Source organism: Accipiter gentilis, chromosome 19 (genome assembly GCF_929443795.1).
Source record: "Accipiter gentilis chromosome 19, bAccGen1.1, whole genome shotgun sequence".
NCBI classification, from domain to species: Eukaryota; Metazoa; Chordata; class Aves; order Accipitriformes; family Accipitridae; genus Astur; species Astur gentilis.
The window spans coordinates 3,578,205-3,605,900 of NC_064898.1; the positions used below are offsets into that span (position 1 = coordinate 3,578,205).

At 37.1% G+C, this 27,696-nt stretch overlaps 1 protein-coding gene across 1 annotated transcript; it reads left to right on the plus strand.

Moving 5' to 3' along the window:
* The first annotated feature begins 1,121 nt into the window (after positions 1–1,121).
* Positions 1,122–27,666, plus strand: N4BP2L2 (NEDD4 binding protein 2 like 2). Its single transcript, XM_049822927.1, has 6 exons — positions 1,122–2,777; positions 3,749–5,223; positions 14,246–14,370; positions 19,737–19,825; positions 20,183–20,259; positions 25,028–27,666. Exons 2-6 carry the CDS (start codon positions 3,749–3,751, stop codon positions 25,224–25,226), a joined length of 1,965 nt encoding a protein of 654 aa, XP_049678884.1. The 5' UTR covers positions 1,122–2,777; the 3' UTR covers positions 25,227–27,666.
* The last annotated feature ends 30 nt before the right edge of the window (positions 27,667–27,696 follow it).

The window sequence follows — 27,696 nt, forward strand, 5'->3', positions numbered from 1 at the left end:
AAAAGTTGCAAGTTCACGTAAGTACAATACATATCTAGGAAACTTGGGCAGCTTTTACACTGGGAACAGCCCTCATCAGAAGTTCGTAATCTTGCCAGAATCTTTCTTTGTTGTTCTTATGCAAAAAATCTAGAATACCACTTAAAGCAAAATAAACGTTCTGACCCTCATTAACTCTACAGATTTTATCCTTAACATAGTGGTCAGAGTAAACTAATCTAGTACATGGATACGCGTAATAAATGTTCTCTCCTGGGATTACAGGCCAAAAAATACACTCTATTCAAATTAACATGGACAGGCCTAATGTCTGGGCAGAATATGCCTGCAAAGTTTATTTCGTTATTTCGAACGAAACAAAACAGCCACCAGTTTTAGGAAGGCAGACCATATGACCAAAACCCGAGCCAAAACGTGGTGTGGGTCCAGGAGAAGCAAAAAAGCATAAGAAACAGCAACAAGGCCGCTGGCGGGAGCTTCTGCCCTGTGTGTTCAGTAGCTGATTTTTTTTTTTTTTTTCCACCAAGAATAAAACACCAGGTGTTTTAATACCGATTTAGAAAAATAAGCTTGCCGGTTGTACTGCAGCACAGCCAGCAGCCCCCGAAGCTGGGAAACCACGGAGACGGCCTCAGCCCTCACCGGACAGGCTGCGCACAAACGCAAAACCTGCCCGCACGCTGAGAGAACAACCCCCTAAAAGAGTCTAAAAGAGTCTAAAAGAGTCTAAAATAGGGTAAAACCCGCTCCCCGTGCTTAGATCATTCTCCTCCGAGCAAGGGGAGGGGGGAACGGGGTGTGCAGAAGAACACCCCCCTCATCCCTTCCCGCCGGGGCTGGCGGCCACCTCCCCTCAGGGACCGGCGCGCGCGGCCGCCTCCTCAGCGCCCACCCTTGACGTCTCCTTCCCGCGCCCAACGGCCCCGCGCTAAGAGACGGCTCCGCCCCGCCGGAGGGGGATGCCGGGAGTTGTAGGCCGACGCCCGTCCGGAACTACAAGTCCCATAACAGCCGGGGGCGAAGGGGGCAGAGCGAGGCGGCGCCATTTTGAGAGTCAGAGGTTGCTAGCGCTTCCCCCCCCACACACACACACCCGGTCTGTCCCCCTCAGCCCCCCCACGCCCCCCCTTCCCCCCCCCGCCTGCCGGGAGTGCGCTGCTGGCCGAGGCGGCGGAAGACGGGCGGGCGCCTCTGCCTTGAGGTTGGTCTCCTCAGCCACATAGTGGCTGTGGCTTCTGTTCAGCCGGGCCGGGAAGGCGCTTCTCCCCGCCGCCGCCGCTACTATTTCTGCCGCCGGCGAAGTGTGGCCGTGGCCGAGCCCTCGGGCCGCCGCCGGGCGGGGAAGGGGGCTAGTGCGGGAGCGGCGGTGTTGGCGCACAGGAGCCGGCTTGCTGAGGTTGTGGGACACGGGCGCCGGGCTGAGGGAAGTGTGTGGGGGGCGGGGAGGGGGGTTGCCTTGCCTTGGGGCATGGGGAGAGAGGGAGGGAGCGGCTGAGGCGGCTACCGAGAGCCGGGGCTGGCGGCACCCGGCAGCCGCGCCTTCGCCTCGGGCACCCGGCCCGGTGCGGGCTCTGAGGTGCGGCCTGGCTCGGTGTGAGGGACGCTGGTCTGCGTGCTTTGTCACCTCTGCACCCAGAAAGAGGTGGTCATGCAAGCAGTCAGTTTCCCCCATCTGTAAGTTCTGCCACATACGCCACCTTTGTCCATTTGGAAATTTGTTGTACAGGTGGAGCTTAAGGCCTTGAGTTACTTGGTTGATCCTCTGGATGTTTGGCAGGTTAGTTGGAGCGGTGATGAGTGTTGCAAGTGCCAGCCTGGTGAATCACATATGCCAGCTCAGGTTCAATGCTTACAAACATTTTTTTACAGAAATATGACAGGCCTATGCTTATCCCATTCAAGAAGCAAGGCTGTCGCATAGATTGCACTTTCTCAGTACCTACTTGCTCAGTGCTCCCCAAGAATGCAGGTGGAGATGCTTTCGCATGCAACTTCACTATCCCAAAGGGTAGTCAGAGAAGGTCTGTTAAGCAAGGAAGGATGTTCCTGTGTGGGACAGTCACAGAGTAGCATCCTCCATCATTAGAGATATTGTTGTGCAGCAAGCATTCAGATGCTCTCTATTTTCACTCCACATCAGAATATGGGCTCTGCTTAAACACCATCCCAGAAGACAGATGAGGACATAGAAGCTAATAAGGCAACTTTTTTTTCCCCCAGTCCTGTTTTTGAGTGGAGGTAGAGTAACATTTTTTTGATAGATGGGGGATAGAGTCCACAATTCATATAATGTCATACTTGCTTTCTCCGTTATAAAAAGGAGGAACTGGGAAGCTGGAGCTATGCGTAAAACGTGTATATCTTGAGAAGAGATCGTAGTACCCACAACATTGTTCCACCAATTCTGAGGAAGAGGGATAGTTTCATGGCCATGTTTTTCCACCTTCTGGCACTAGTGCTGTCTTCCAAGTAGTAAAGTCAAATGCAAACAGTAAAATCTCCTTGGTTTAGACATTTTGAGACTCAGGATGGCAGGATTTTCTTCCTTGGGATGGTAGGTGAGAAAGTGCCCAGAGTAACACATTTTCTTGTCAGTTTTGCAAGTGAACATGAGTTGATAAATGTTAACTTACAAATCTTCCCTTAATGCTACCTACAGATCCTTTTCAGATGAAGGACTTCATTTCTTGTCCAGACTGAAGAGCATGTGACATTTTATTAATATTTACTCCTAGAAGGTTGAAACGTTTACAGAAAGCAGTAGAATATACCCTCTAGTAGGAAAAATTCTTTCTTGTTTGGTACTGCATTTGCTTGGGTGGGGAGTTGCTGAATAAACTATTTGGCACTTGATTTATAATAAAATAGCTTTTGTTTTTTATTGTGTTCTGTTGAGACCTCTGTAATACAAAGGAAAATCCAAGTAATTCTAACTAATAGATGGATAAAGGCATGACAGCATGTCACGGTGGTCAGTGCCATTTTGATTTGCTTTTAATTGCTCTCATCTCTCTGAATCTTTCTGAAGCTTATTGGCTCATTCTTAGAATGCAGTCTGTTTGGGGCAGGGATTGCTTTTTTGTGTTTATTTTTAGAAAATGTGCAACCAAATGCTCTTGGTCCCTAACAAAGGTCTTCAGTTGTTCCAATACCAGAAATATAATAACAGATGCAGATTTAATTTTAAGTCTTATTTGACTAGTACCAAATTATAAATGTCATCCAGCATCTGTTTGATTGCTGTTAAATGAATTAGTTGAGTTCAGTTCCTGTCACAGAAAATAATCCTTGTGATTGAAGTACTTGCATTTTTGTTGGTCATAGTAGTGATGTCAGGCATCAGTTTGTGCATTGTAAATTGGCACATGCTTATCTTGTAAAAGAGATTTATAACACTTGGCAGATTAACGTAAGTCAATAGAGAATGGCTTATTGATGTAACTCATTTTTCAAATATTCACATTTAAAAAGTATGATTTGTAAATTATTTAAGGTGTATCGTAAAATGTGAATGCTAGACTGGTACAGCACTAATGTAGTTCTTTGCTAAAGATGTGCAATAATGTGGCAATTTTGTTTAAACAATACTTCCAGTAGGTGATGTCTGCTTTTCTTCTGGTTGAGTACATGTTAGTTGTGACCATGGAGGGTCTGAGGATGCATATCATGGGCCTGAATAACTTCTTTTTTTTTAAAATACTTTACTTTAAAAATGTGCATGCTGATAATGTATTCATTTTTTTCTAAGATGCTTCATGCTGAAAGTAAAGTAAGGCTCTTGGAGTGTCAGGATGAAATCGCCATTGAACCACGTTCTAAAAAAATGAAGTCAACAGAAGGGCCTTACGAGAAACCCTCTGATGATGATAACCAAGGTATTCAGGAGGAAGTGGATGCTGAGAGAACATCAAATGATTTGATACCAGCATATACCTCAGATAACCAAGGGCAACATGAAATGCAGAAGCAAGAGAAAATACCTACTGGTGTCTTGGGAACACTACATGAAGTGCTCCCTGAAAATAATCTAGTGCTTAGTCAGCCAGTTGATTCAGAAACTGTGCAGAATGTAAATCCTCCATTTGCATCAATAAATGACACTAAAGTTGAAGAAAAGAAAGGCCCTTTTATTACAAATACTGCTGATGAAGATAATATTAAAAATAGCAGTACATCATTCGCAGTAAATAGAAATTTTACATTTTCAGATGAAGAGTTTTTTACAAGCAAAGAATTTATTGGACCTATTTACCAGCCTGCTGAAAGTAACAAACAGGAGAAATCTAGCAGTTGCAATGAATATAGAAGCAGTGAGGGAGATCAGAATGAATTGCAAGAAAACAGAGCTAAAAGAGAGCAGGCAAAGAAGATGCAGACTGTTTCCTCTCCTGTAGCAGAAATAGATGATGAACTGAACCAGTTCTATAAGGAAATTCACCAGCTGGAAAATGAAAATTTAGATACTAATTTTCAAGAAAAAGAAACTGAAACTTCTCAGGAACAATACTCTCCATATAACTCTAGTCAAACCTCACAAGAGGATTATCAACGTGTATTGTTGGGCAGCCCACAACCATTTTATGAGAATGAACGGTGTTTCTCTGGGGAACAGAACAGTCAGAAAACAAGCAGCGAGCAGCAGTTTGTCGTGGAAGCAAGTGGCTGGAAAAATGAAAATACCTTTAATGGACAAGTAGATTCTAAATATTGGAACTACTCAGTGCCTGAATTCAGACCTGCTTGGCAGTCAACAGAGTCTTTCATAGTACCTCAGGGACCTCTTCCTCCTAGATTCAACCATCAATCGCATTTTCAGATACTTAATTCCCCACCACAAGAAACAAATGTTCTTCCTTCTCAGAATGGTGAACTTTCTTACAAAAATTATCATGGTTACCATGGAAATACTGATATCAATGGTCATGTTCTACTGCTTGATCAAAGTACCAACTATGCTGGTCATACTGAAATGCATACTACTCAGGTCTTCAGAAATGGAAATAATGACCACAACGGACTCCAAAATGATGACCAGAATGGACTCAAAAATAATGGTTTCTGTGAAACCAGGGAAGAGTGTTGGAAGGATCCAAAAGCTGACAGTACAGAAGGAATGCACAGCTTTTCTTCCTTGCAGTTACCTGAAGAAAGATTTGGTTGTTCACAGAAATTGCTCCTAATCTTAAGAGGCCTGCCTGGTTCAGGGAAATCAACACTTTCTCGGTAAGTAGAGACTTAAAGCTGAGAAGCTTATTAAAATCAAAATTTTTAAGAATTAAAAAATAAAAATCTGTAAGCACTTGGCAAACTTTGGTGTTTGTAAATTAGGCTATTAAAATGCAGTAATTTTTACTTAATGAGGACAAATAACAGTAAATACTAAAAAGATTTGCTTGGGGTTTTTGTCTCCCTTAGAGTTATGATGAACAGGAGCTGTTTTGTGTTAAATTTAAAATGTTCTGTATCCATTAAATTGCATAATTTTTTATTCTGAAACTTTCAGGTGTACTAGAATGTGATGGTTTGCCGCCTCTTTTTTTTTTTAATTCTTATGTTCCTTCATTTAAAAAAATCTTCTGTCCAATCTAACAGCATTAACTTGGCTGAACCAGAAGTACTTTTCTTATGCCCATGCAAAAAATCTTCAAAGACCATTAGAAGAATTTTGCTACTCTGAAAATACTTAATTTGTTTTCATTGTGTTGATGAAACTGAGCATAATCTCATCTCCTTTTTTTTCATACTATGGTCTGTCAACTTCTCTGTTTATTTGTGAACACACAAGAAAAGTATTATTTTCCCTTAAAAATATACATGTAGATGTCTGACAGGCTTAAAAGCAGGTACCACCTCCAATTTGGATTTTTACTTTGGGGGCGGGGCAGGGGTGCTAGTTTAAAAAGCACAGAAGTTGACATAGAGCACAGGCACTATCTGTATTAAGTGAAAATAGGTTTCTCTTGCATACAAAAAAAAAATAATTTACTGTATCAGTAATTACTCATTGAGCTTCATCCAAAAACTGTACATCACAAATGGGATGTCGTCTTTGGTTATCTTCTGTTGTACGTTAAGAGTTTGTGAAATAGATACAGTGATCGTCATCTTCCTTGTTTTTTGTATAATGGAGTAACCTTGCTGTTTGTGGGGTTTTTTCCTGATATTTAGGAGACTGTGATCTCCATATCATAGAAAAATACCTATTAGAAATTTCTATCTTGCATGTTTGTATTAATGTTGACTATAATATTTTCTAGTTACTGATTGCTCTCTTTTGCAAACCTGCATTTTTGAAGCTGCATGTGCCTGTGTGAGTATTATTGCAAGAATTCCTTTAATATATGAAAGCAATGTAGAAAATTTAAAAAAATAACCTTGTGGAAAAAAGGGTGCCTCATTCAATGCAGGAATTGGGTAATATGTAATGTGAAGGTACCAAATATTTTGTTTTCCGTGTTGGTGTACTGAATTGTCTTTGAATCTTTCTCCAAATATATTACTTGTATGAACTGAAAGATTCTAAGTATTTTCATGTTTTTATGAACACATATTCATGCTTTTTTCATGTCTCGCTAGTGAGATCATTTAGTAATTTTATTTAACAGATGGGAAAGTGGGCACTGAGATCACCAAATTTGGGTGCAGAATTTGAACTGTGTGGGACTTGTTTTTCAGCTTATTCAATTATATGCAGTTTTGTATGTTCAACACTTGGTTGCAATTGTTAATTCCCATAAAATCATGTCTTGGGTACTTGAGGGGGAAGAAAGTCCCAGAATTAATGTCTGCCTATGGGGAAGATATATGTATTATTAATTGAGTCTTATTCTTAATAAAGTTGAATATGTTTTTCTGTGTAACGTTATAGAATTCTGCAGTGTAGATGACAGCAAATACAGTCCTCTGATGTCATATTAGTACCCACAGGTATCTTTGCAGGCTTTGCATCTTTAGCACCTGCAGATAAATCTCCACCACTTGTGCTAGAAAAATGACTGTGAAGGAAAAGCAGAAATTTATCATCATCTGTGTGGATTGGTACTAGAAGGGAATGAGCTGCATCTTGCAAGTGGGTTTCCCAAGTATGAAATGTCAGCAGAGCAGCAGTGAGACCCAGGAATTCTGAATTCCTATCTGAGTTTTGTGCAAAATAAGGGTTTGTAAGTACAGGCACTTTTCCTCTTGCTCCCAAGCTTGACTCGTGTCTGTCCTGAATCTTCCACTGAAGTCTGTGTTTTGTTTTGAGTCTTCAATCCCAGCTGCTTGGAATCACAGGCATGTTTTTTTGGAAGAGGCTTGTGGTGGTCAACTAGTCGATTGTTCTGCCTGGAGTGGCTCTTTCACCATCACTGGATCAGATCAGGTGTGTCTTTGTCTAGGCTGATCTTGAAAAACCTATAAGACTCCACAGTCTCTCCAAACTTTTCTGGTGCAGTACAACCCTCCTAGTAAGGAAGTTCTTCCTAATCTCCAAACTGAAGTTCCCTAGCCATAATTTCTGTGTGTTCTCCTGTGTTATAACATGTACTGTTACCTGGTAGAATCTGGCTCTCATCTTTGCAGCTTCCCTTCAGGTAAGGGGATGGGCTTATTCACTGTCATAGGCTGATGTCAGGTGGCCTTTTAGTGTCTTCATTGCCAGACTAAACAAGTCCAGCTGCTGTTAACCTGTCCTCGTAGGTTGTATGCCCTTAACCACCTTGGTAGTCATCTGTTCAGCCCTTTCATGGTTTTCAGCATATTTGTTGAACTGGGAAGACCCAAACTGGACACAGCATTTCAGAATTTATCACACGAGTCAGGTAGAATGTGGACGATACCTTCCATTAATCTACTGGCCACATTTTCTCTAATAAAGCCCAGCATGTGGTTTGCTCTTCTTTTGATGAGAGCACACCATTTTCTCATCTCCAGTTTGTTGTCCACTGTAATCCTCACATCCTTTTCGGCAGGGCTGCTCAACAAGTCGCTTTCTCTCCTGTACTGATGCTTAGGTTTCTTTTTCACCAGTTGCAGAACTTTGCTCTTTTCCTTGTTAGGCTTCTTGTTTTGCTTCGCCTGGTGCTCAAGTTTCTCAATGGCCTTCTGGATAGAAGCCCTGCTGTTCAGTATGTTGGGCATCGCTACTGATTTGGTGTCATCTGCAAGTTCTCTGCCTCATCATCCGGGTTAATGATGAAGATACTGAAAAAATTGGTCCCACTATCGTCCCTTGCTGTACTCTGCTTGTTACTGGCTGGGAGATGATGTCAGAAGCCTTGATAATTTCAAAAGTATGCTACATTCCTCATTCTGTCCTCATCCACAAAGGCAGTTGTTTCATCAGAGAGTGCATTCTGGTCAGTAAACAATGATTTGTGTGTTGCAAACCCCCCACTGACTCCTCCTGATTACCTTCATTTCTGTCACATGTTTGGAAATAGATTCCAAGGGGATGCACTTGGTTGTTTTTCCAGAACTGAGGTTAGGTGAGGTTGAGCAGCCTTTAGTTCCTTGGGTCCTTGTCTTTACTTGCCTTAAATGTAAGCACAACATTAGCAGTTTCATGGTCACTGGAGAGCTCCCCTCATCTCCTCGATTTATTTCCTGCATTCACCTGACCTAGACAGTCCTAGCCTCCTGAGACTCATTTGAGTTCCTATCTCTTTAGCCATCTATTTCCAGTTTTGTTTTCCTATTCCTATCCAACCATGGCTTTTGGTCTGTGCTTACTAGCTCCACACCTACTCCTAAATTCTAAGCTGATTTCTTAGTTCCTTCTCCACTCCCTTTCTTCCCAGATGCATCTTGTCCCTGTTTCAACTGGTGGTATTACCTCCTTCCCAGCATCATTGTACCAATTTCTTCCTTGCGCTTCATTCACTCTTTGCCGTGTCCCTATTTCCTAGCTCTGCTGCCAGTAGCAAGTTGCTTGTTCAGTGTTTATACCATTACGCTTCCCATGTCCTTCCTATTTTAGGCCAATTTTGTTCCTTCTCTTGCCATTCTTAAGGTTGTGTTGGGAGAAATGTGTTCTTACAATGCAGTATTGGTACTGAATCAGCTTCCCGCCACTGCCAGAATGCTGTGTTCAGGAATGGGTTTACTGCAGTAAGAATCTTTGCATTTTCTGCTCTACTTTGTACAAAAATGAGTACTTTTCACTGTTGTTTTCTGTGAACGTGACATTTTGAAGTCCTACAGCTTGGACAGATTACAAAACATTTTTGCAGGAAAAATAAACACATGTACTTTGCCAGAGTTCACTTCCTGAATCCAAAGCTTCTCAGAGACAAGCTTGGAATAATGAAACATGATAAAAATGCTGTATTTCTTCCTTGGGTTTGGAAGTGATTGACGATTTAGTTAGACATTTTTCTAAAACAATTTGGCCAGACAGTTACCCAGCAATGGTATCTTTAGCCCAAGTAACAAAAGTCTGCTACAATTAGAAATAGATGATAATATGATCTTATAATGCTGGGAAAAGTTACAATAAAACAGACTTGCATTTTTAGGATATTTTGCTACTGAACTTGGCAGCAGTTGTAATCTTCCATCCTGCCATAAATACCTGAACATGAATTTGAGTAAAAAGGAGCTTAATCAGGTTGAAAGAACAAATATTGGTGTCATTTAAGAAGTACATTTTGAATGAATTCAATTGTCAGAAATATATAAAGATAGTCATGTTTATCTGGGGCCATTCTTCCTGAGAGCTTGATCTTCGGAACAGAAGAGTTAGAGGTAGTATTTACAGCTGAATGTAGAAACAATTGTGTGTTGCTGTTTCTAATTGAGTATTTCTGTAAACAGTGTTACAAGCAATGCTTTTAAAATAGCATTTACATAGCTTAGTAATATTACAGATTCTAAAATTATATTTAGCTGTAGTCTATTTTTTTCTTCATCTGTGATATGTTAGCTATTTTAAATAGGTCAATTATTAGATTCTAAGAGATCTTTATAATAAAATCATCTCTCCAAGTAGGTTAATCAGGGTGCAGATTGGGGGACCATTTTAGTTTTGAAGAAAAATTAATGCATGATTTGTGTTTGTGTGTATGCATGCACTGGAAAAAATGTGTATTGGTTTGCTGACTAGTTAAAATGAGCATTTTGGTTTCAAGATGAGTTTTGTATGTCAAGCTAATATCTTCTATTAGATCAGATAGCATGTCTGGAGAAAATAAGTGAGCTACTTTAATTTTATATCTGCTTTAACTTCACTCTCCATGTTCGAAGGTGGGTGGTTTTTATATATTATGTATAAAGATGTATTTATCTTTTTTCTTTCTCCATCTCTCAAAAGTGGAATATCATCTCTTTGTGGGTTTAGATAATAATGATGCTTTCATTGCATGGGTGTGCTTTTTGTTGTTTCTGTTTCCTAGTTCATGAGTCTGGGATAAATTTTATTTCCAAATACGTGTTAGAAGTATGTGAATTATTCCACATGACACCAACAAGTATGTTAGTGTTTTAAATTTTACAGGTTTAAATACTATGAATTCTGAAAGAGGCAATTGTCAGGCTTTTAAAATGTTATGTTTTATGATGTAATTTCACAGTTTAGAAACGGGCTACAATCAGTGTCGTAAAAATTGAAGTTTTGGTTCATAAAATCATTACTTTGTGATGGCTTGTGTGTTGTGTATAGGGTAAGTGTTCTGTTACTCTGGCCTCTTTAGTAGTCACTTTGCCTTCCCAAATTCTGTAGTTTTAGCATTATTATTGCAAACATGGTTTACAATATATCAGTTATATAGGTTCATACATAAATTGTGGTGTATTCTGAACTTCAGTGAATAATAACAAAATATTTCAAAAATAAACTTTGTTGATGGGTTTGTAAGATTCCCAAACCCTTGTAATTGTGTTTCTTTATTGCTACTAATGATGTTTGGAAGATATAGTAGAAGAATTTGAGTAAGTGATTTATTCTCCAGAACACTGAGCAAACAGAGTCTGTTCCTAGACATAAAAATTAAAATGAATGCCCCATTAGTGTTGATTCACCAGTTCATATATATTCCTACAGATACATGATGGTCAGGCTCCTAGGAGCTGTAGGGGTGTGTCTATTTACATAGCTAATAGAAGAATCCCAGTTATTATTTGCTATCCCTTTTATTAAGGCAGATGGTCCTTACTCTTTAAGATGTGTGTGTATATACATTCAGCACACAAAAAGTGAGGGTGGAAGATGGATCCATTTTTTTCTAGCATTATTAATTGGCAAATGTAGCATAGTGTAAATAAGAAAATTGGACCATGTGTGAAATCATGGCCAAGTAAGTTAATGAATATAAATTCCTGTTAAATGATACAAGAGAGGAATAGATAGAAGAAAATGCTTTTGTGTGTGGTATAAAATTTACTGGTACCATTTTATCTACTTAGAACAAAAATAGGCTTTGAATCCTTCTGTGCTCTCCTAAACCAGTAATACGCATCCTGTTAAAAGACACAGGCTCCAACAAAAATAATTATTGAACAATGTCCAAAAAAAGTGGCAGTACTTTTGGTGTATCACGCTCTGCTTTCTGAAATAGCATTGCTATTTGTCCTGAGGTAACCTTAATACTCTGCAAAAGGGAGAAAGAGCAAGAAGGAAAAAACCAGCTTTTATGCAGCTTTCATCATGTTACTTGGCAGTTGCATCATTAGTAGTTTCTTCTGGTCCTCAGTAACCTGAATTTTGTTGTTACAGATCTCTGTATTTTAAAAGCAAAAATAACCAACAACATAGTGGTGGGACAATAAATGTGTAGGAATGTAAGTTAATATGTAATACAGTGTCCCAGTCATTAACCTATGATCCATAACAGGTCTGTTGTTGTTGGCAGGTAGCAAAACATAGCAAGTTCCTTGTGTAGGAATGAAACTTACATAGTTGTTCCTGCAGATATATGTATGAAAGTTTGGTGACTTAGAACTAACATCCATTTGTTTCCTAAATTATTTGAGATTTTGTTCTGTTCCTGCCACCTCAGCAGTCGTGCAAACCCACTATGGGTTTTGTAGCCTTTAGGTACATTGACTGTTTCTGAGCCAGAATAGTTGCCTAAACTTCCATAGGACAGTGATATCTTGAGTGTTGCAATGGCTGTAAATGTTCTGGGGCACTAACTGGCTGTTTTCTATTTTCAAATTTAAATATACTATAGAAAACAAAAATAGTCAAGGAGGGTTTTGTAATCACACTTACTCTGTAGATCGGACTTTAAACAGAATTGTACTGTTGTCTCAGTTTTACAAGGTTTTCCTTTAACCCCCAATTTCCAAGGACTTTCTGAAAATAAAGTTTACATTTGGCAGAATGGGGATTGCTGATTGGGATGGATTAATGTGGATTTGATTTGACAGAGATTCTGATGTTCTTGATCAACCAGCAGTTAATTATTCCCTGTAACTTTGCTATAATCAGTTTCTCTGAGTCACAGGTATTTGTTGGCATGCCTGGGCAACATTCAGGATGAATTTTAGTTAAATGCAAAAGTCAGCTCTATCATGCTTCTAGAAGGTTTGACTGCAGCATTTCATGACAGTGCAAATACAGAGTTCTAGAAAAGCTTAATGGATTTTTGTAGTATTCCTACATTACCTATTACAATAACTTCTGTAATTAATAAACATATTATCAGTAATATAAAATACTACAATATAGACAAAAATAAACATGTTAACAGTGAACATTGCAATTGTGTCCCTCTGAGTTTCTCTGTTTACCCTCATTGGCTTCCCCACAGTGTCTTTTATTGTTTACTAAAGTATACTTAAATTTCTCCCGTAGTCTTTAATGTTAGCTGTGCAAGAAGCAGAATGTAATGAAACTTATTCTGACATACAGAAGTAGTAAACTTCTAGCCAGTAAAAAACCTGTGTTGCTTGAAATGGCAGACCTATAAGACTGAGTAAATGTGAAATTTGTGTTGCAATTTTATCTTTATGGGTTCTGATTTGAATCTCTGCATTTTATCCATTTGTGTACAAGATTGTTGTGCTTTGGTTTGTCTGTTGGTTTTCCCCCCATAAAAATTCATAGTATTCTTGAGAGAATATTCTGTTGGCTTTTGTTGAAATAGCCTACATATCCAGAATTCACCATGGAATGGCATTGCCTTAGGAAACCAAGCTAAAACACTCTCAAGTGGTTTAAGTGTTTTCAGAAATGATTGTTTTTCTCCTGAGTTGAAGTAATACATGCAGGGATAGTAAAGTGCATGGCTTCCCTATCACCCTGTTAGCACTAAAGTATGAACAATAGGGAAACAATATAATTCCCTGATGGAAACTGAGATATGAAAAAATCCTATCTTAAATTTCTTGTCATCTGTTAGACTGAAACCACAGTTCTACAAGACGTGGTCACCCATGTAGCAGCTTACTGCTGCTCAACCAGGGGAGGTCTCCATTGATAGTTAGCCACTTTTAATGTATCACCTTTTGGGGCCTTTTCTTGAATAGGCTCAACTGCTAAAGCTGCAGAAAAGTAACCCAGAAAAAAAAAGAGAAAAGGAACACTTTCTTGTGGGTAGTAAATTCCAGTGCCTTATAGATCCAGTGAGTGCCAGAGTTGATGACAATATAGAGGCAAGTAAGACTGTGTCACCAGGGTTGCGGGAGAAGACATAGAACTGAGATAGAGGGGTATAGGATCTTCTGTGATCCTGACTTTCATTAGTAGGACAACCTTGAAAGCTTATTGTGATCTTTTGCATTTTCCTGAAAATAGGGAAATTGCCGTAAACATCAGTAGTTTTCTTTTGCTGTTCCTGTTCAACCCACATTGTATGTGCAAGCAGCATGGGCAAAGGTCAGAAGAGGGCATGTTGAGAGTTTAAGGTGCTGAAAAAGGATTTAAACATGCAGTTCGTTTCTCAGCTGCATCCAGATTCCTCATGATCAGATTGGTTTCTAGAGATAATTCCAAATGAGAATTGTTATGAAAAATGTTATTAAAAACATTAAATTATTATGAGGTACTTAGAACTTACTGCAATACAAACATCTCTTGGAGATGGAGGGGAAGAAACAACAAACACAGAAATAGCGGGGGGGGGGGGAATGTATTGCTTTAATTTGTATTAGAATTATTGGTAATATACATAGGAGTGTACTTTTATAAACCTGTTTGAAGTTTGCAAGAAGTTCCAAAATAGGGCACAGTTAAATTTATTTTAGCTATATTCTTTTTTCTGTCTTTTTTTTCTATCTGAAAAATAAAAGTTAAAATATTTTTGCATTTTCCTTTGTTTAACAGTATTCTGCTTCGTCAAAGTTGTGATGGCATTGTATTCAGTACCGATGATTATTTTCGTCAACAAGATGGATATACATATAATGCTGCTCAGCTTGGTGATGCCCATGACTGGAACCAGAAGAGAGGTTTGAATGCATAAGAGGAATCCTATTAAATTATGCTTATATTTAGAAAACAGAAGTATTGCATAAAGTGCATGTATGTTAATAGCCTATATGAAAAGGAGTATATATATTTTAGTATAGGGTATATAGAAGTATATATTTAAAGTATTCTTTATGTTTTAATGAATGTATATATACACCTTAAATTTTGAACTTATAGCAGGTTCAGAGTTAAAAATAGAAAATCTCTTTTCTTTGTGCTATGACCTGCTGATTTGTTACATTTGATACCAGTATCTTGATGGCAGAATTGAACCTTTTTAGTGCTGGCAACAGCAGAATATCATGTTTTTCCAGTATCTTTCCTGATCTGAGGTTCATCCAGAATTTATGGAAGAGTTTTTCTGAGGAAGATTTTAGTTCATGTGTGTAGATTAACAGCTTTAGTAAGTCATCTTTCTTAATACCTGGCAGTGTCCAAAGGTTGGTTTTAATTGGTAAGGAAGTAGGTACCTGGGGTAAGAAAGGTAGCAGACTGATTCTTGCTCTTTCTGTAGCAGCTTTCTGAGAATCTCATTGTTTGGTGTGCTCCAAGGAGTGGACAAACCAAACTGAACTCCACTGCCTGTGCGTGTAGATTACTGTCTGTGCTGCAGTGTCTCAAGCAGAAGCTTCCTTCCTGTCTAGAAGACTACTTCCTTGCATCAAAAGATACAGAGGGCCAAGGGGAAAAAAAATAATCTCCTCTTTTTTCCCCTCCTCAACCTAATGCAAAATTTGTGATACATCAGGGAACATTTCTGTATGAACAGTGAAGGAATTTTTTAAAGCAATCATTAGAATATCAGTTATAAAGAACAATTCTGAGGTTGGAGTGCAGCAATAATAAGTACTTTGAATGAAGTTCCTAGTAGGAACCTGAGGAGCAGAAGTGTTGATAAGGTAGTAGTTTATGGATGAGAGGGCTCAACACTTCACAATTATAAGACCACCAAACAATTCTCACTTGATAATGGCTTCTGGCTGTTTCTGACTAGACCTTAAGATCTCCCTAGTTCTGTATCACGTAAATTACACAGTGGTTTTGATAACAAGAACAGTATATAATTTAGTTATTCAGTGTTTTTGATAGTAAGAACAACAACAGCTGTGCCGTGTTGTTTAGAACACCCCCACTGCAAAACATTTACCAGAATAGCTTTGAGTTGAAGTTATACGCAGTTCTTATCTCCTGCTTTAACTAGATAGAGCTCTCTGACTTGAAGTGCTTCAGAAGCTCTTGGTTTCATTTGCGTGTGGATCCTTCAAACACATAAAATGATAACTTCAGGACAATGGTAATCCTGATAGTTGGGATTCTTTTCTGATGAGCAGGTCTAGGTTCAAGTTTCATACAGACTATATCAGCTGCATAAGTTATTTATATATTTCCTAATATTCATATGGCAACATATTTTAGCTAGAGCTTTATAATCCTTATGTCAGAATTATGGAGAAGGCAAAAATGTACTTTCTTCACAAATGAAAAAATTATTCTGTTAAAATTGTCCTCCCCCCATTTTTGGGGAGGGAGTGAATCTATAAGACAGTAAGTATGAGAAAAACTTAGTTACAAGTGAGACCCATTAGGGGGGGAAAATAATTTATTTTAGATGAACAGAATTTCAACCTGTCAAATGTTTATAGGACACTGAATTACATACCCTTTATAATAAAACACATACACATTTACTGTGAAGGTTATAAGGTCAAGTGCACAAATATTAGGAACACTAGAATTAATTTGCCACTGCAACTTTAATTGTGAAATCAGTGTCATTCTTACAGGGTTTTAGGCCCTTTAAGTTCAGTTTTGTGGCTTTGCTAAGTGTCTCCTATTTTAGTTCATCCTGCCACTTCTACTGGAAATTTTGGCTTGCCTTTGATGTGTTTTTAACATTGTTGACTTGACAGGTTGAGTTGGGGTTTATCCGCTTTTTTTTGTTGTTTGGTTTGGTTTTGACAGTGACTAATAAAGTTAATTAGTAACTTTTTTACTTTTATTTAAAACTTTAAGGTATTACATCAGCACACTTAGCACTTAGATCCATATTTAAAACAGAATGGTAGAATATGTAAGTGGGTTGTAGCTATAATATAATCTTTCTTCACAAGCTTTTGTAAATCAATGATGGTCCCATTATCTTCATTAAAAAATTGGCTATTCTCTTGCTACCTTCATGAATCTTTTCTGAAATGCATATTTCAGGGATTTTTCCCTTGTTTCTGTCAGCCTGCCAGTTTTCTTTTCTAGATTCGGGTTTCAGAAAGATCATTTATGACAGGTTAATGAAGCCAGGGCAGTATATTTTTCTTTTTTTTTTAGTAGCTTTTTCCATAGATTCTTGGTGCTCCATGCTTTTTTCCTCCATTCCATCTACAAAGTTATTTCCCAGTCTGTTCATTTAATTTCTTCCTATTGTGTGGATTGTTTCCTATCAAGATAAATCCCTAGTTCTCTGCAATAACTTGGGGGTTTTCTTGCTTCAGATCCCTGCTTCGTTCAGTGTACAGATTAAGCAGTGTTCACTAAATGGGCAGGTATTCAACAGATGTATTTTTTCAATCTTCACACTCATTGTGCATCTTGCTTTTCATTTAATGCAGACTATTTTAACTTTGTTTAATGGAACATAATTAGTTCTCCTGGAAACCTTTTTTTATGAGTGTTATTTTAGTATTTTGAGCTTCAGATATTTCAGTTCTTTCATCTAGTTCATCATCTTAACTTTCCTGTGAGTGCTAGTAGTATTATATTCTGACTTTTTCATTGGCAAGCTAAAGCACAGTTGCTAAAAACATCTTCCCATTTTGGATGCCAAACTTAGCAACTTAGATGTTTTCTTCAGGGTATGTAGTAGTAATTAAACTTCATATATTCAGAATAAATTTTCACTGTCTTCATATTGAGATGAGTTCATTCTGCTTCTGTAAATGATACCTGTAACATGTAAAATTGGGCAGCCAGAAAATGAAGATCATGCAAAGTAGTGGCCACTTGGGAAGAGGTGGGATGATGTTCAAGAACATTCACCAAAAGATGATCCTTCATCCTTCCCCCTTTGCAGTTGTCCTGACTTACTCATGTATCTCAGGAGTACTTAAAAAAAAAAATTAAAAAAAAAAAAAAAAAAAAAGCTTGGCTCATGCTGATGATCTGATACAGCCCCCCGATTCAACTACTGAACAAGTCCATCACGTGCTGAAAGAGGTAGGAGTAGATATGAGGAAGTAGTGCTCAAATGTGTATTTAAGGACAGTATGGTAATACATATGCCCTATAATTACTACACACCCAGCCTTAATTCAGGTATTTCCTAAGGTTCAGAGTTTTGCTTTGCAACCATAATGCTTTCTGGGGGTTTGTTTGTGTTGTTTTTGTTTGTTTGTTTGGGGTTTTTTTTTGCTTTTGCACCTTTTCTGTGTCTTTTAAAGGAAGGACTGAATCCTTGCTCTTTTTCTGCAGTAATTTTGAAATGTGAAATTTTTGATGTGTTTGTGGCTCACATTGCTAGTACTGCTTAGAACTAACTTTAATTATTTTTTTTCTTGGCTTCAGTGTGTAGCATCAGAGGAATTGATTTTTTAATTATTTTTTTTAATGGAATTCATCTTCACAATGCTTCTATAAAATAGATTAGGAATTATTGTTATGTTTTTACTGATTAACTGAGGCACAAAGAAGCTGAGGAATAGATTTTATAAAAGCCTTACTTTCAATTGTAGGATGCTTTGGAGTAGTTGTTGGAGGATGAATCTGATACTCATGAATCTGATAATCATAAGTTGCAAGTCTGCTTCTCGATCTGGCTTAGTTTCAGGCTGCAAAAAGAACCTTACTTACTGATTCATGCACAGTGCTTTTCTAAAGATGTGGAAGTTGTGTCCCTTTCTGCAAAGAATGGAAGAGGTCTTGCTTTCAAAATAAAAAGGTGAAGAAAGTTAAAACAATGAAAATTAAGGTAGCCCGTTTGTCCCCAAAGTGGGATACTCAAGTACCCTCTGTAGGTACTCTCCTCTGCAGGGGTTCCTTCTGAACTTCTGGTAAGAATAGTTGAACTTCTGGTAAGAATAGCTTAACTGCTGTCCAGGTTTGTATGCAATGGAGGTGGATATCAAGCTGATAAGGGTGCAGAACTTGAGTTTTCACTTCCTTGGGTAAGTGTTCTGTGTAGCATTATGTAGAAGCTGAATGTCATAATCATGCTTTCTAGATGTGCTTAGAAAAAGGGGTTGTGCAGTGTTGTTTTTCTCAGGGACACATCCTAGTAATGCGAGTTAGGAGTCCTCTGAGAATGCTTTCTGGACTAACTGTGTAAGGGATTTAGAAGAATTCCTGATCTCAAGATCAAAGTTAGGTTTAGGCATAAGATAGATGCTTAAAGATAGATGCTTAATTGATTTATTAAGACTAAAGCAGTCTTAGGCTTATGAAGATATACCAGTTGAGCCATCAAGGTAGTGCCAAAATGTTTTTCTGTGCCATGGAGCTGATAAGTCTCAGGTAGCCAACAGATTTGTGTGTTTTGTCCCCTAACTCTTCCAACCGATCTCAGTTCTGCACTGTAATCTCTAGGATGCTTCTGCTGTGTAGGAAGCAGTATACTCTTGCTAGTCCAAAGTTAAAAACATGCTACTGCTTAAGTGTCCTGCCAAACAAATTGCATAATGGCTGTGCTCTTGTCTGTCTTTCCATCAATAAAGATGCTAATTTGGATGTACCTTCTTACCAGTTGCTGTTTTGTAGAACTCGGAAGCAGCTTATTATTCCTGAAGCACCTGCCCTCTTTTGGATTTGGTAGAAATTGGCCGGTGAATTGAAACATTACTCAAGCAGAGACAGCATGGCTGTAATTTTTTTTTTAATGGATCTCAGAAATATTTCAGATAGGTGATCTTCACAGAAAGACATCACATATTTCTTAGCATTGTGTTGGAGAAGAACTGCAATACATAACCACAGGTCTCAGTTACGAATGCACCATGTGTTACCCAGCAGGGCTGGTAAAGCTGGAACCAGGGTATGGTTTAATGCCAGGATCTCTATACTTGGCAGGCCACAGACTTTGAGCAGTTCTGTTGTGTTGCTTTGACTTCTACACTTCCCATTTACCCTTTTGCATCAGTTTACCACCACCTGTTTTTTAATGCCCTTCACGTAATTTTTCTTACCTTCTTGCTTCTATTTCTTTCCATTCCTTGTCTCTACCTTTCAGTGCTCTTACTCCTTTTCTTAGAAAAGCATGTTTCAGATTAGATTAGTGCAAAAAACATCTGGAACAGTTTGTTTACATTTACTGTTTTGAGTTTCATAGTTGTTCATTAACTTGCACTATTTTTCATTGCAGCAAAGCAAGCAATGGAGCAGGGAAAATCTCCAGTTATAATAGACAACACTAATACTCAAGCCTGGGAAATGAAGCCATATGTGGAAGTGGTAGGTTTTGTTGTGTGATTTTTATCATCTGTTACAACTTTTCAAACTTACCTTCACATGTGATAGGTTGGTCTATTTTGTCCAGAAACATTTTCCTTGCTCAAGTTTCTAAAGAGAGACTGCTTATTCATACAATCAGTAATTGGTATGGCAATAGTTCAGACCAGTTTAAGGATTGACTTGATCTAGTCTGCTTAGCCTGAAATGAAAGCTAAGATGGGTTGGGGGTAAGTGAAATTCAGCATGCTACCACCACAGAGTTAACTACATCTATTTATTACACTGGTCTATAAACTTTTTGTTACATTTGATGTAATAATGATACACATACCATGCATTTTTCTTTGCTTGCTGCAGGCTCTAGAAAAGGGATACAGAGTGGAGTTCCATGAGCCAGATACTTGGTGGAAGTTTGATCCTGAAGAATTAGAAAAGTAAGGTTTATATTACAGAAATCATTGTATATATATAGAGAGATAGATAGATACGCACACATAAACATATATGTGGTATGTTATATTTTATTCAGTGTCTTATTTTTTTAAATACTTCACTACTGGTATAAAATGTATTTTATTTAAATAGGCATTTTGAGATACACCTTTAAATGGAAGTGTTATGGATAAACAGACAGACAAATAAATAGAGGTCCTGTCTTACTGGGCTGAGAAGTCAGTATTAAAATTGTTGCACGTGAGTAAAAAAATTATGGACCCCTTTAAGAATCACTGCTATTATAATGAATAATTATTCTGAGACTATTATAATGAATAATTATTCTGAGAATTTTCATCCTACAAATGCTGATGGCAAGAAATACATAGCAGATGAGAAGAAATTATGCACTTTGCAAGGGTTTCATCAATATAAGTGCTTTATTTTGTCTACTTCTATAGATGTCTCAGTGTCAAGGAACAATGGTCTATTACTAATCAGTAAAAGTTAAAAAGAAAGCTGATGTTTTAGATTATTCTATTGCAAGATTGTGTGAAATTGTCCCCAGTCTTCAGAGGATCTGACTTAAGAGTACTGTTGGGCATAGGTCATTGGAATTCTGGGTTCTGAGAGTACCTGGGAAGCTGCTTATTATTCCTGGTTAACATCTCTTTTGTCTCAGATATATCTGCTTCAGGAATCCATGAGGTATCAAACCAACTTAGGGATATTTCATTGTTTGAAATGTAATGTAATATTTTCATGGTTGATTGCAGAGTTCTCTCACTGATTGCCATTTTAGATGCTTCCAACTGGCTTGGCTTATAATTGTTTCAGCTTTGTAAAATAGGCCCTACAATGCATGAAGTACGTGTGTATAATACATTACTCACTTGGGCTTTATTGTGTTTATTTATTTTATCTTTTAAAGTTTTCACCTTTTTCTCCTAAGCTACCGCTAACTTACTTTTAGAGATGGACTCCTCTCTCTGTAGGATGAATTCTAATAAGGTTTCTCTAGTTTGGGGTGCAGCATAGCCAGGTTAGGAAGCTAATTAATCAGACATTTCTAAGATGTTCAGTATGAGGTTTCCATTACATGAGACTTGTTTTCCAGGAAAGTTCATGTTTTCACATGGTCTTAACAGGTAACAGGATAAAATGTGAAGTAGTGTTACTGTTGAATTTCATTTTCCAGTCATTAACTGTAGGAGTAAAGTTTGTATCTTTCCCAAAACCAAAGGAAAACCCTTGAACTGTGAAGTGCTGCTACCAGTTCTTAGGAGCTTCCCATAAATGTTTTAGCAGCTCCAGTTGCTTTAAATATTTAAACAGAGGCCTCTTGTCTGGATACCTTATTTTTTGAGAGTTTAGGAAAGGTGGTGATAGGAAGTTTCATTTTGTTTTTCAATTGCTTGGGGAGAGGGCTCAATTTTTAAGGTTGGGTTTGGATTTTTGTCCATATTCATGTGTTTGGGAAATAGATAATGATAGAGGTGTTATTGTAGTTTTGGCATTCCCCTTTATGAATTTTGAACTCCACATTTTGTGTAGTACTGGGGCAAATAATGAATAAATTAAATAAAAATAAATAAATAAAAAATTGGGTAATTTTATTAGTCTAGAGTCATAGATTCTAAATCCCTCCTAAACAGGATCACTTAAGACCCTTTGTTTCTGGTAGTTGGAATAAAAAAATACACTACTTCCTACTTTAATTAGCAAAAGACTTTTCTTATATTTTGGATACATGCTCCTCATTTATTTGTTTTTAGTGGTGCTGTCTAGATTGTTAGTAACTTTCATCAAGTGATATAATATGTCAGTATTCTAGAAGTCAGGTGCATTTCTAGGTAATATATAGGGTTGTTTCTGCCACCACTTAGTGTGCATGAGAAATCTGTGAAAAGGCTCTCTAGGTCAACACTGGGTAAATTCTTGATGTCAAGAACATGACGTGTTTTAGTGTGGAATAGGTGTCAGTGTCTTTTTCTTCCAGTGTGCCTGGGAGGTACAAATTACCTTTAGAGTCACTCAGTGATTTTCCTTTTAGTTTACTTTTGTGCTTGTAACTTTTGTGAAAACAACTTGACTCCACAGATGTATGTCTTACGGTAGCGCTCAAGACTTCTTGCACAGCATTTAGACCTTTGTATAAAGGATTTTGTACTTCGATACCATTTTTAGGAAATCTTGAAAACTGCAGATGAGAGAACAAATGAATGGCAAAATCACTGGTAGAAGAGAAAATATTTTAATTTTTTTTTATTTCCTTTTTTAAGTGTTTAATCAGTGTTGGATGAAAAAATTACCCTCTGTCGTGTTTGCATGCTTTCCGAGTAGTTGGTCAGTTGGGAACTAGAACTTTTTTTTTTTTTAAAAAAGTATACATTTGATTCAAGCTTTTGGGGAATAGCAGGTATCCTGTATATAATCTGTATTTTGGGACAGATGTTGTTTTAATTTAAGAAAAAAATTACCTGCTGTGTAACTTCACACAGAAGTGAAATGCAAACATGTTTAATATAATCCTTTTTCCTTCAGTATGATCATAAAACTGCAATTCGGTATTGACTTCATTAAATTTGTGCTGATTCTTTTAAGTAGTCATGTCTATGCAGGATTACTTTGCCAGTATAGTGGTATGTAAGATTCTTCTAGTGTACAAGCATTTAATAGTGACAGAACTTTGCTTTTATCAATAGATTCTGTGTTCATCCAAGCAAAACCAGCTTCCAAAGCCTAACTATCTGTTAGGAGCTTTCGCTGGTACCTCTGTATTGGTTAAGGATAGATGGCTTTTTGCTCTTTCAGCATAGCCAAGCCACCAAAGGATGAACAAAGACATGTCTGAATAGGACATCCCAGTATTTAATGACACTGTACAGCAAGAGTTGTTTCCTTTTTAAAAATAATTTCTATGCTTCATGCGATTTTGCTGGTGGTGATTTTATCATCTTGCCTTGTTCTTTAAGGAAAAGTACTTGCTCATTTATGAAGTGATTATACACAAGTCCATTCAGTTGTGGACATTGTGCACTTTATGCCTAGAGCACCTGAGCTGTAATCTTTTTCTAGGAGTACTAAGATACGAAAATATTGAATAACTTTGTGCTTCCACCATTTGGCATAAAAGGACTCTGACTTCCTCTTCTCAGTTTTCTTCTGTCATGAGAGTCAAGTGCTTTATAGGATCCCCGTATTTCTAGGGGATTGGCTTTTTTCTCTACCATTAACCTTGTTCGTGTTCATGAATAAAATCAAAACTGTTAAGACTTGTTAACTGCTAAGTTCAACATGCTGCTGTTCCTGGACTACTTTAGCATAATGTAGAAATTAGTAGTATTTAAACAATGAGCTGCTTGTGATGATCACTCTAGCTTCTGATGTTGTCTCAAAGGAAGAGTGTCTATGAGAAAAATACTCTACTTAAGCCTTTTCTTCCCAGAAAGAGAGCTCATAAAATACAGCTTAAGGAACCAGCATAATTCTGAATGCTTCTGAGATCACCAATTCTTCTTCCATTCTGAATGTGAAACTAGTGTGCTACCTGCAGTCTGCTTTGAACCCTCATCAACTTGATATGTACTTCTTTGTTGTAATAATATGCACAAACTTTTGGGGGTGGGGGGTGGGGAAGGCAGGAAGGAAATCAGTCTTTTAAAATATTTCTGTATAGAGTATCCTTTTTCCAGTATAGCCTGTTTGTTCCCAGTATTGATTTCTCCTCTATAGAACTGAGCAAGCTGGTAAGGAGGCCTGTGCCTCTTCTGTCCCTGGCAGAAAGCACAAAGATGCAGGAGTATATTCCCTATTGGTATGACTTGGAAATAATTCAGCTTGGACAAGGTTTCTTGGTGATGGGATAAGAATATATTGGTTTATGACAAATGCTTGTCTACACTATCAAAACATCTTGTTTTATATCTGTTCTTTCAGTTCTGTTAAAGTGCTGGCAATTCTCTGACATTCAGCTTGTGCCAGAGGCTCATGGTTTTCTTTTTGGCAGAGACCAAAATTTTCTGCTAACGTGGATTTTAGGATCCTATTTCATAGATACTAAGGAGATAGATATATTCTAACATAATGTCTAAAGTCTCAGATGCTTAATAGGCCAAGTTCTCACTGAAAGCAGCTGTTCACTAAACACTGCAAGAATGGGACAGTGCTTCTGGCCTTTCTTTCCTTACATGTGTGTTGGTACCTTTGTAAGTTTACAGCAAGTATTAGTAAGAGCTAGTAGATAAAGGTTATCATGAGCATGCTGTTCTGGTTCAAAACTAAAATTGCTCCTTATTTTATATAGACACTTATTCATGAGAAAACATTTTGTCATTAGTTCTTGAAACCATGTAGTTTCATTTTTTTATGCCAGTTTGAACATTGCTTTTGTAAGTAGTAGTCTTATAGTATTATTCATCCCTCTACTCATTAGCTAGTATACCATGTAAAATCTGATGAATAAATAGAAAGCAAAGCCCTTCTAGGGTTATTTAGGTACATAGTCCTGGTGAATAACATCACATTTCTGTATGAAGAAGAATGACTGTATTGTTTTCTGTTACTTAATATATGCAGTGGTGAATTGTTAAAATAAACCTTAACGCAAGTTGAATACTGATGGAATGAGGATACAGTGTAATAAAAGTGAAATTTCAAATATGAAAAGCAAGAACTAAAATTGTTAAGTTAGAGGTTTTTTTCTTTCTTAAAGACTGTAAACATATAAACATACCAGACAATTTATTTAAATTTTTATTTTTGTAGGAGGAATAAACATGGGGTCACTCGTGAGAAGATTGCTCAGATGTTGGAACGATATGAATATCAAATATCCATACCTATTGTCATGAATTCAGTGGTACCTCCCCACAAAAACACTCAAAGGCCACCTCTGCAGCGAAGACATAGGTGGGGAGGCAATACAGACTCATGGAATTCTTTCAGTATTTCCAGTAGCCGATAACACAGTTGCAGTCAGTTAATAAAAATCTGGTTACTTGCCCTTCTAAAACACATCATCACCTCCAATAGAGTAGTGGATCTTCTGTGTTTTAAATAGACCTATTTGAAGACCATTTTCTTCTGGAGGTTGTTCCTTTAACAGACTTGTATGTAAATAAAATTGTACATTAAATGTTTTTTTAAAACTATATTTATTACAGTTGTAATAACTTTGATTTTAGTAAAAGATTTAATATAGTATGACATATAGCAGAGTCTTCCTTTATAAACGTAGGACAATGATGTTGTCATATATCAAGTAACTGTTGAGCAGTTTTTTTTAAAGAGGAAGTCATATTAGATGTCTCAAAATTTTAAGAGAATTAAAGCCCCAGAAGAAGAGGCTATTTATGTAATAACCAATTTTCATGATTGTCATTTAGTTGTCTTATCTTTTAGGAGATTTTTTTGAGAACAATTATGTCCTGGATTGTCCTTTTGTTCTATTTGGCATGTGGCAAAATTTTGGCATTTATTTTCTGGTTTCAGTTGTGGTGTTTGGTTTTTTTTGTCTCAGAAGCTCATCTGGCAGCTGAAGCAACATTCTGCCGATACAGTATTCGCCAGCCTTAAACTGTGCAACCTGAATTATTTTTTTTATTTGTTTGTTCTCAGTGGTAGTATGTGAACTATGATGGTGGCCACACACCACCAACTTTTTTGTGCTGACTAAAACCATCTAGATTTTATCACTAAAAATCAAAAATTTCACAGCTCTGTCTAAGTCAATTTCTTTCATTTATGATAAAAATGAAGTATTAAATCATTAGGCTGTCAAGTCCCAGTCCACAGTTGTGATGCATCAGTTCAATATAAATAGTGGATATAATTCTGTAAAACCATGTTGGATTCCTAATTTTGGCACAGGCAATGTAATCTGTTTAGCACATAACAAAGAATGAGCCAGCATGGAGATTGACTAGTATACTGCCCTTTTTCTCTTAAAAAATGATGAATTTGTAAGTTTTCACTTTGCTTGCTTTCTAACAACTTGCTGTATTAATAAAATGTTTGTCTTCAGTGTTGTTTTAGTAGTTCAACAGTTTTTATTCTTTTCAAGCATGTAGGATTTTATACAGATGAGCATTATTATTATTATTAACCTGCTAGCTGAAATAACCTATATTCAGGTCTACCTACATTTTATTTCCTTACACACTGAAGGAGTAAATCTTGAATAGAAAGTTTTGTCAAGAATGTGAGTACGTAGCTAAAAGAATTTTCATGGTTTTCTATTACTAATTTGGTGTAATAGCTATCAGAATTTTGAAAATTCCAAAGCCAGCATAATGTTTTTTATAGATAATTTTTGAATAGGCCCTAAAAATTACTTCATCTTTGAAGTCGGAATACCATGAAAGTTTATAATCCAGGTATATAATGGAGTATCTTTCTGTGGTTTTCTACACCTACTGTGCAAATCTAAATTTGTACAATTTAATGTATACCTGCAATAACATTTTCATAAGAGATTCTTTTAACTATAAAAGTTGAAGTGTACAGTTTCACATTTTAGTAATTGTTTTAATTATTTGAAAAATAATCTAAAATGCTTCAGTAGTGCATGGATTGTTAATATATTGAATTATGTGTATATTTAAAAGAAAAAAAGCTCTCCAACTATATTAATTGTCTTCCCTTATTGTCTGTTATTCATACCAGTTATGTTACTGTATTTTAGTTTTCATGGTTATCTTTTTCCATATCTCAAAAGAATAATGGAAATCATTGTAAATGGTCAGTAATACTTTAGTTTTCCCAAAGTTTTTATATTTAAACATGAAAGCATATTTCAAGTGGGAGGACAGACTCACTTTATTTACTCTATATTACTTTAAGCCATAATGAAGTGATAACATTTATTGAAGCTTTATGTAATATTCACACAGTGTGTTAAGGTATGACAAAAAAGAGCTGATTGTTGAAAATTGATATTATGATATCTTTTGGTACCTTCTGCCTTCAGTTTTTAAAGGAAGTGGATTTATTTATTTATTTTAGCACGATTTAGTTGACATTTAAGTTCTCTAACTGAAATTTGTATTTAAATAGATGTAAATTCATACTATTTTAAAATGGTGCAGCATTTTTGCGTGTTATCTTTTTAATAAATTATTGCTACGGGGTGAGTATTTTTGATATGTAAAGCATGTTGGTTGGTAATAGACTTGCAGTTTGCAAAGGACACATAACAAGAAAGGAATGCTTTGCAACTTGGCACTGTATCAAACATTCCTTGTAAACTGCTTGATCTATAAGGCTGTATCCCAAGGTAAGTACAGTGACATGGTAGGTGAAAACACAGTGGAATTACTGTCTGTCTAAATATTTTTGTTTCATGGTGTATTAATATTTCATGAGGATATGACAGTCATGGTCATACCTGTATATCAGAGGTTGCTTTTACACTACAATATTTATATTTATATTTA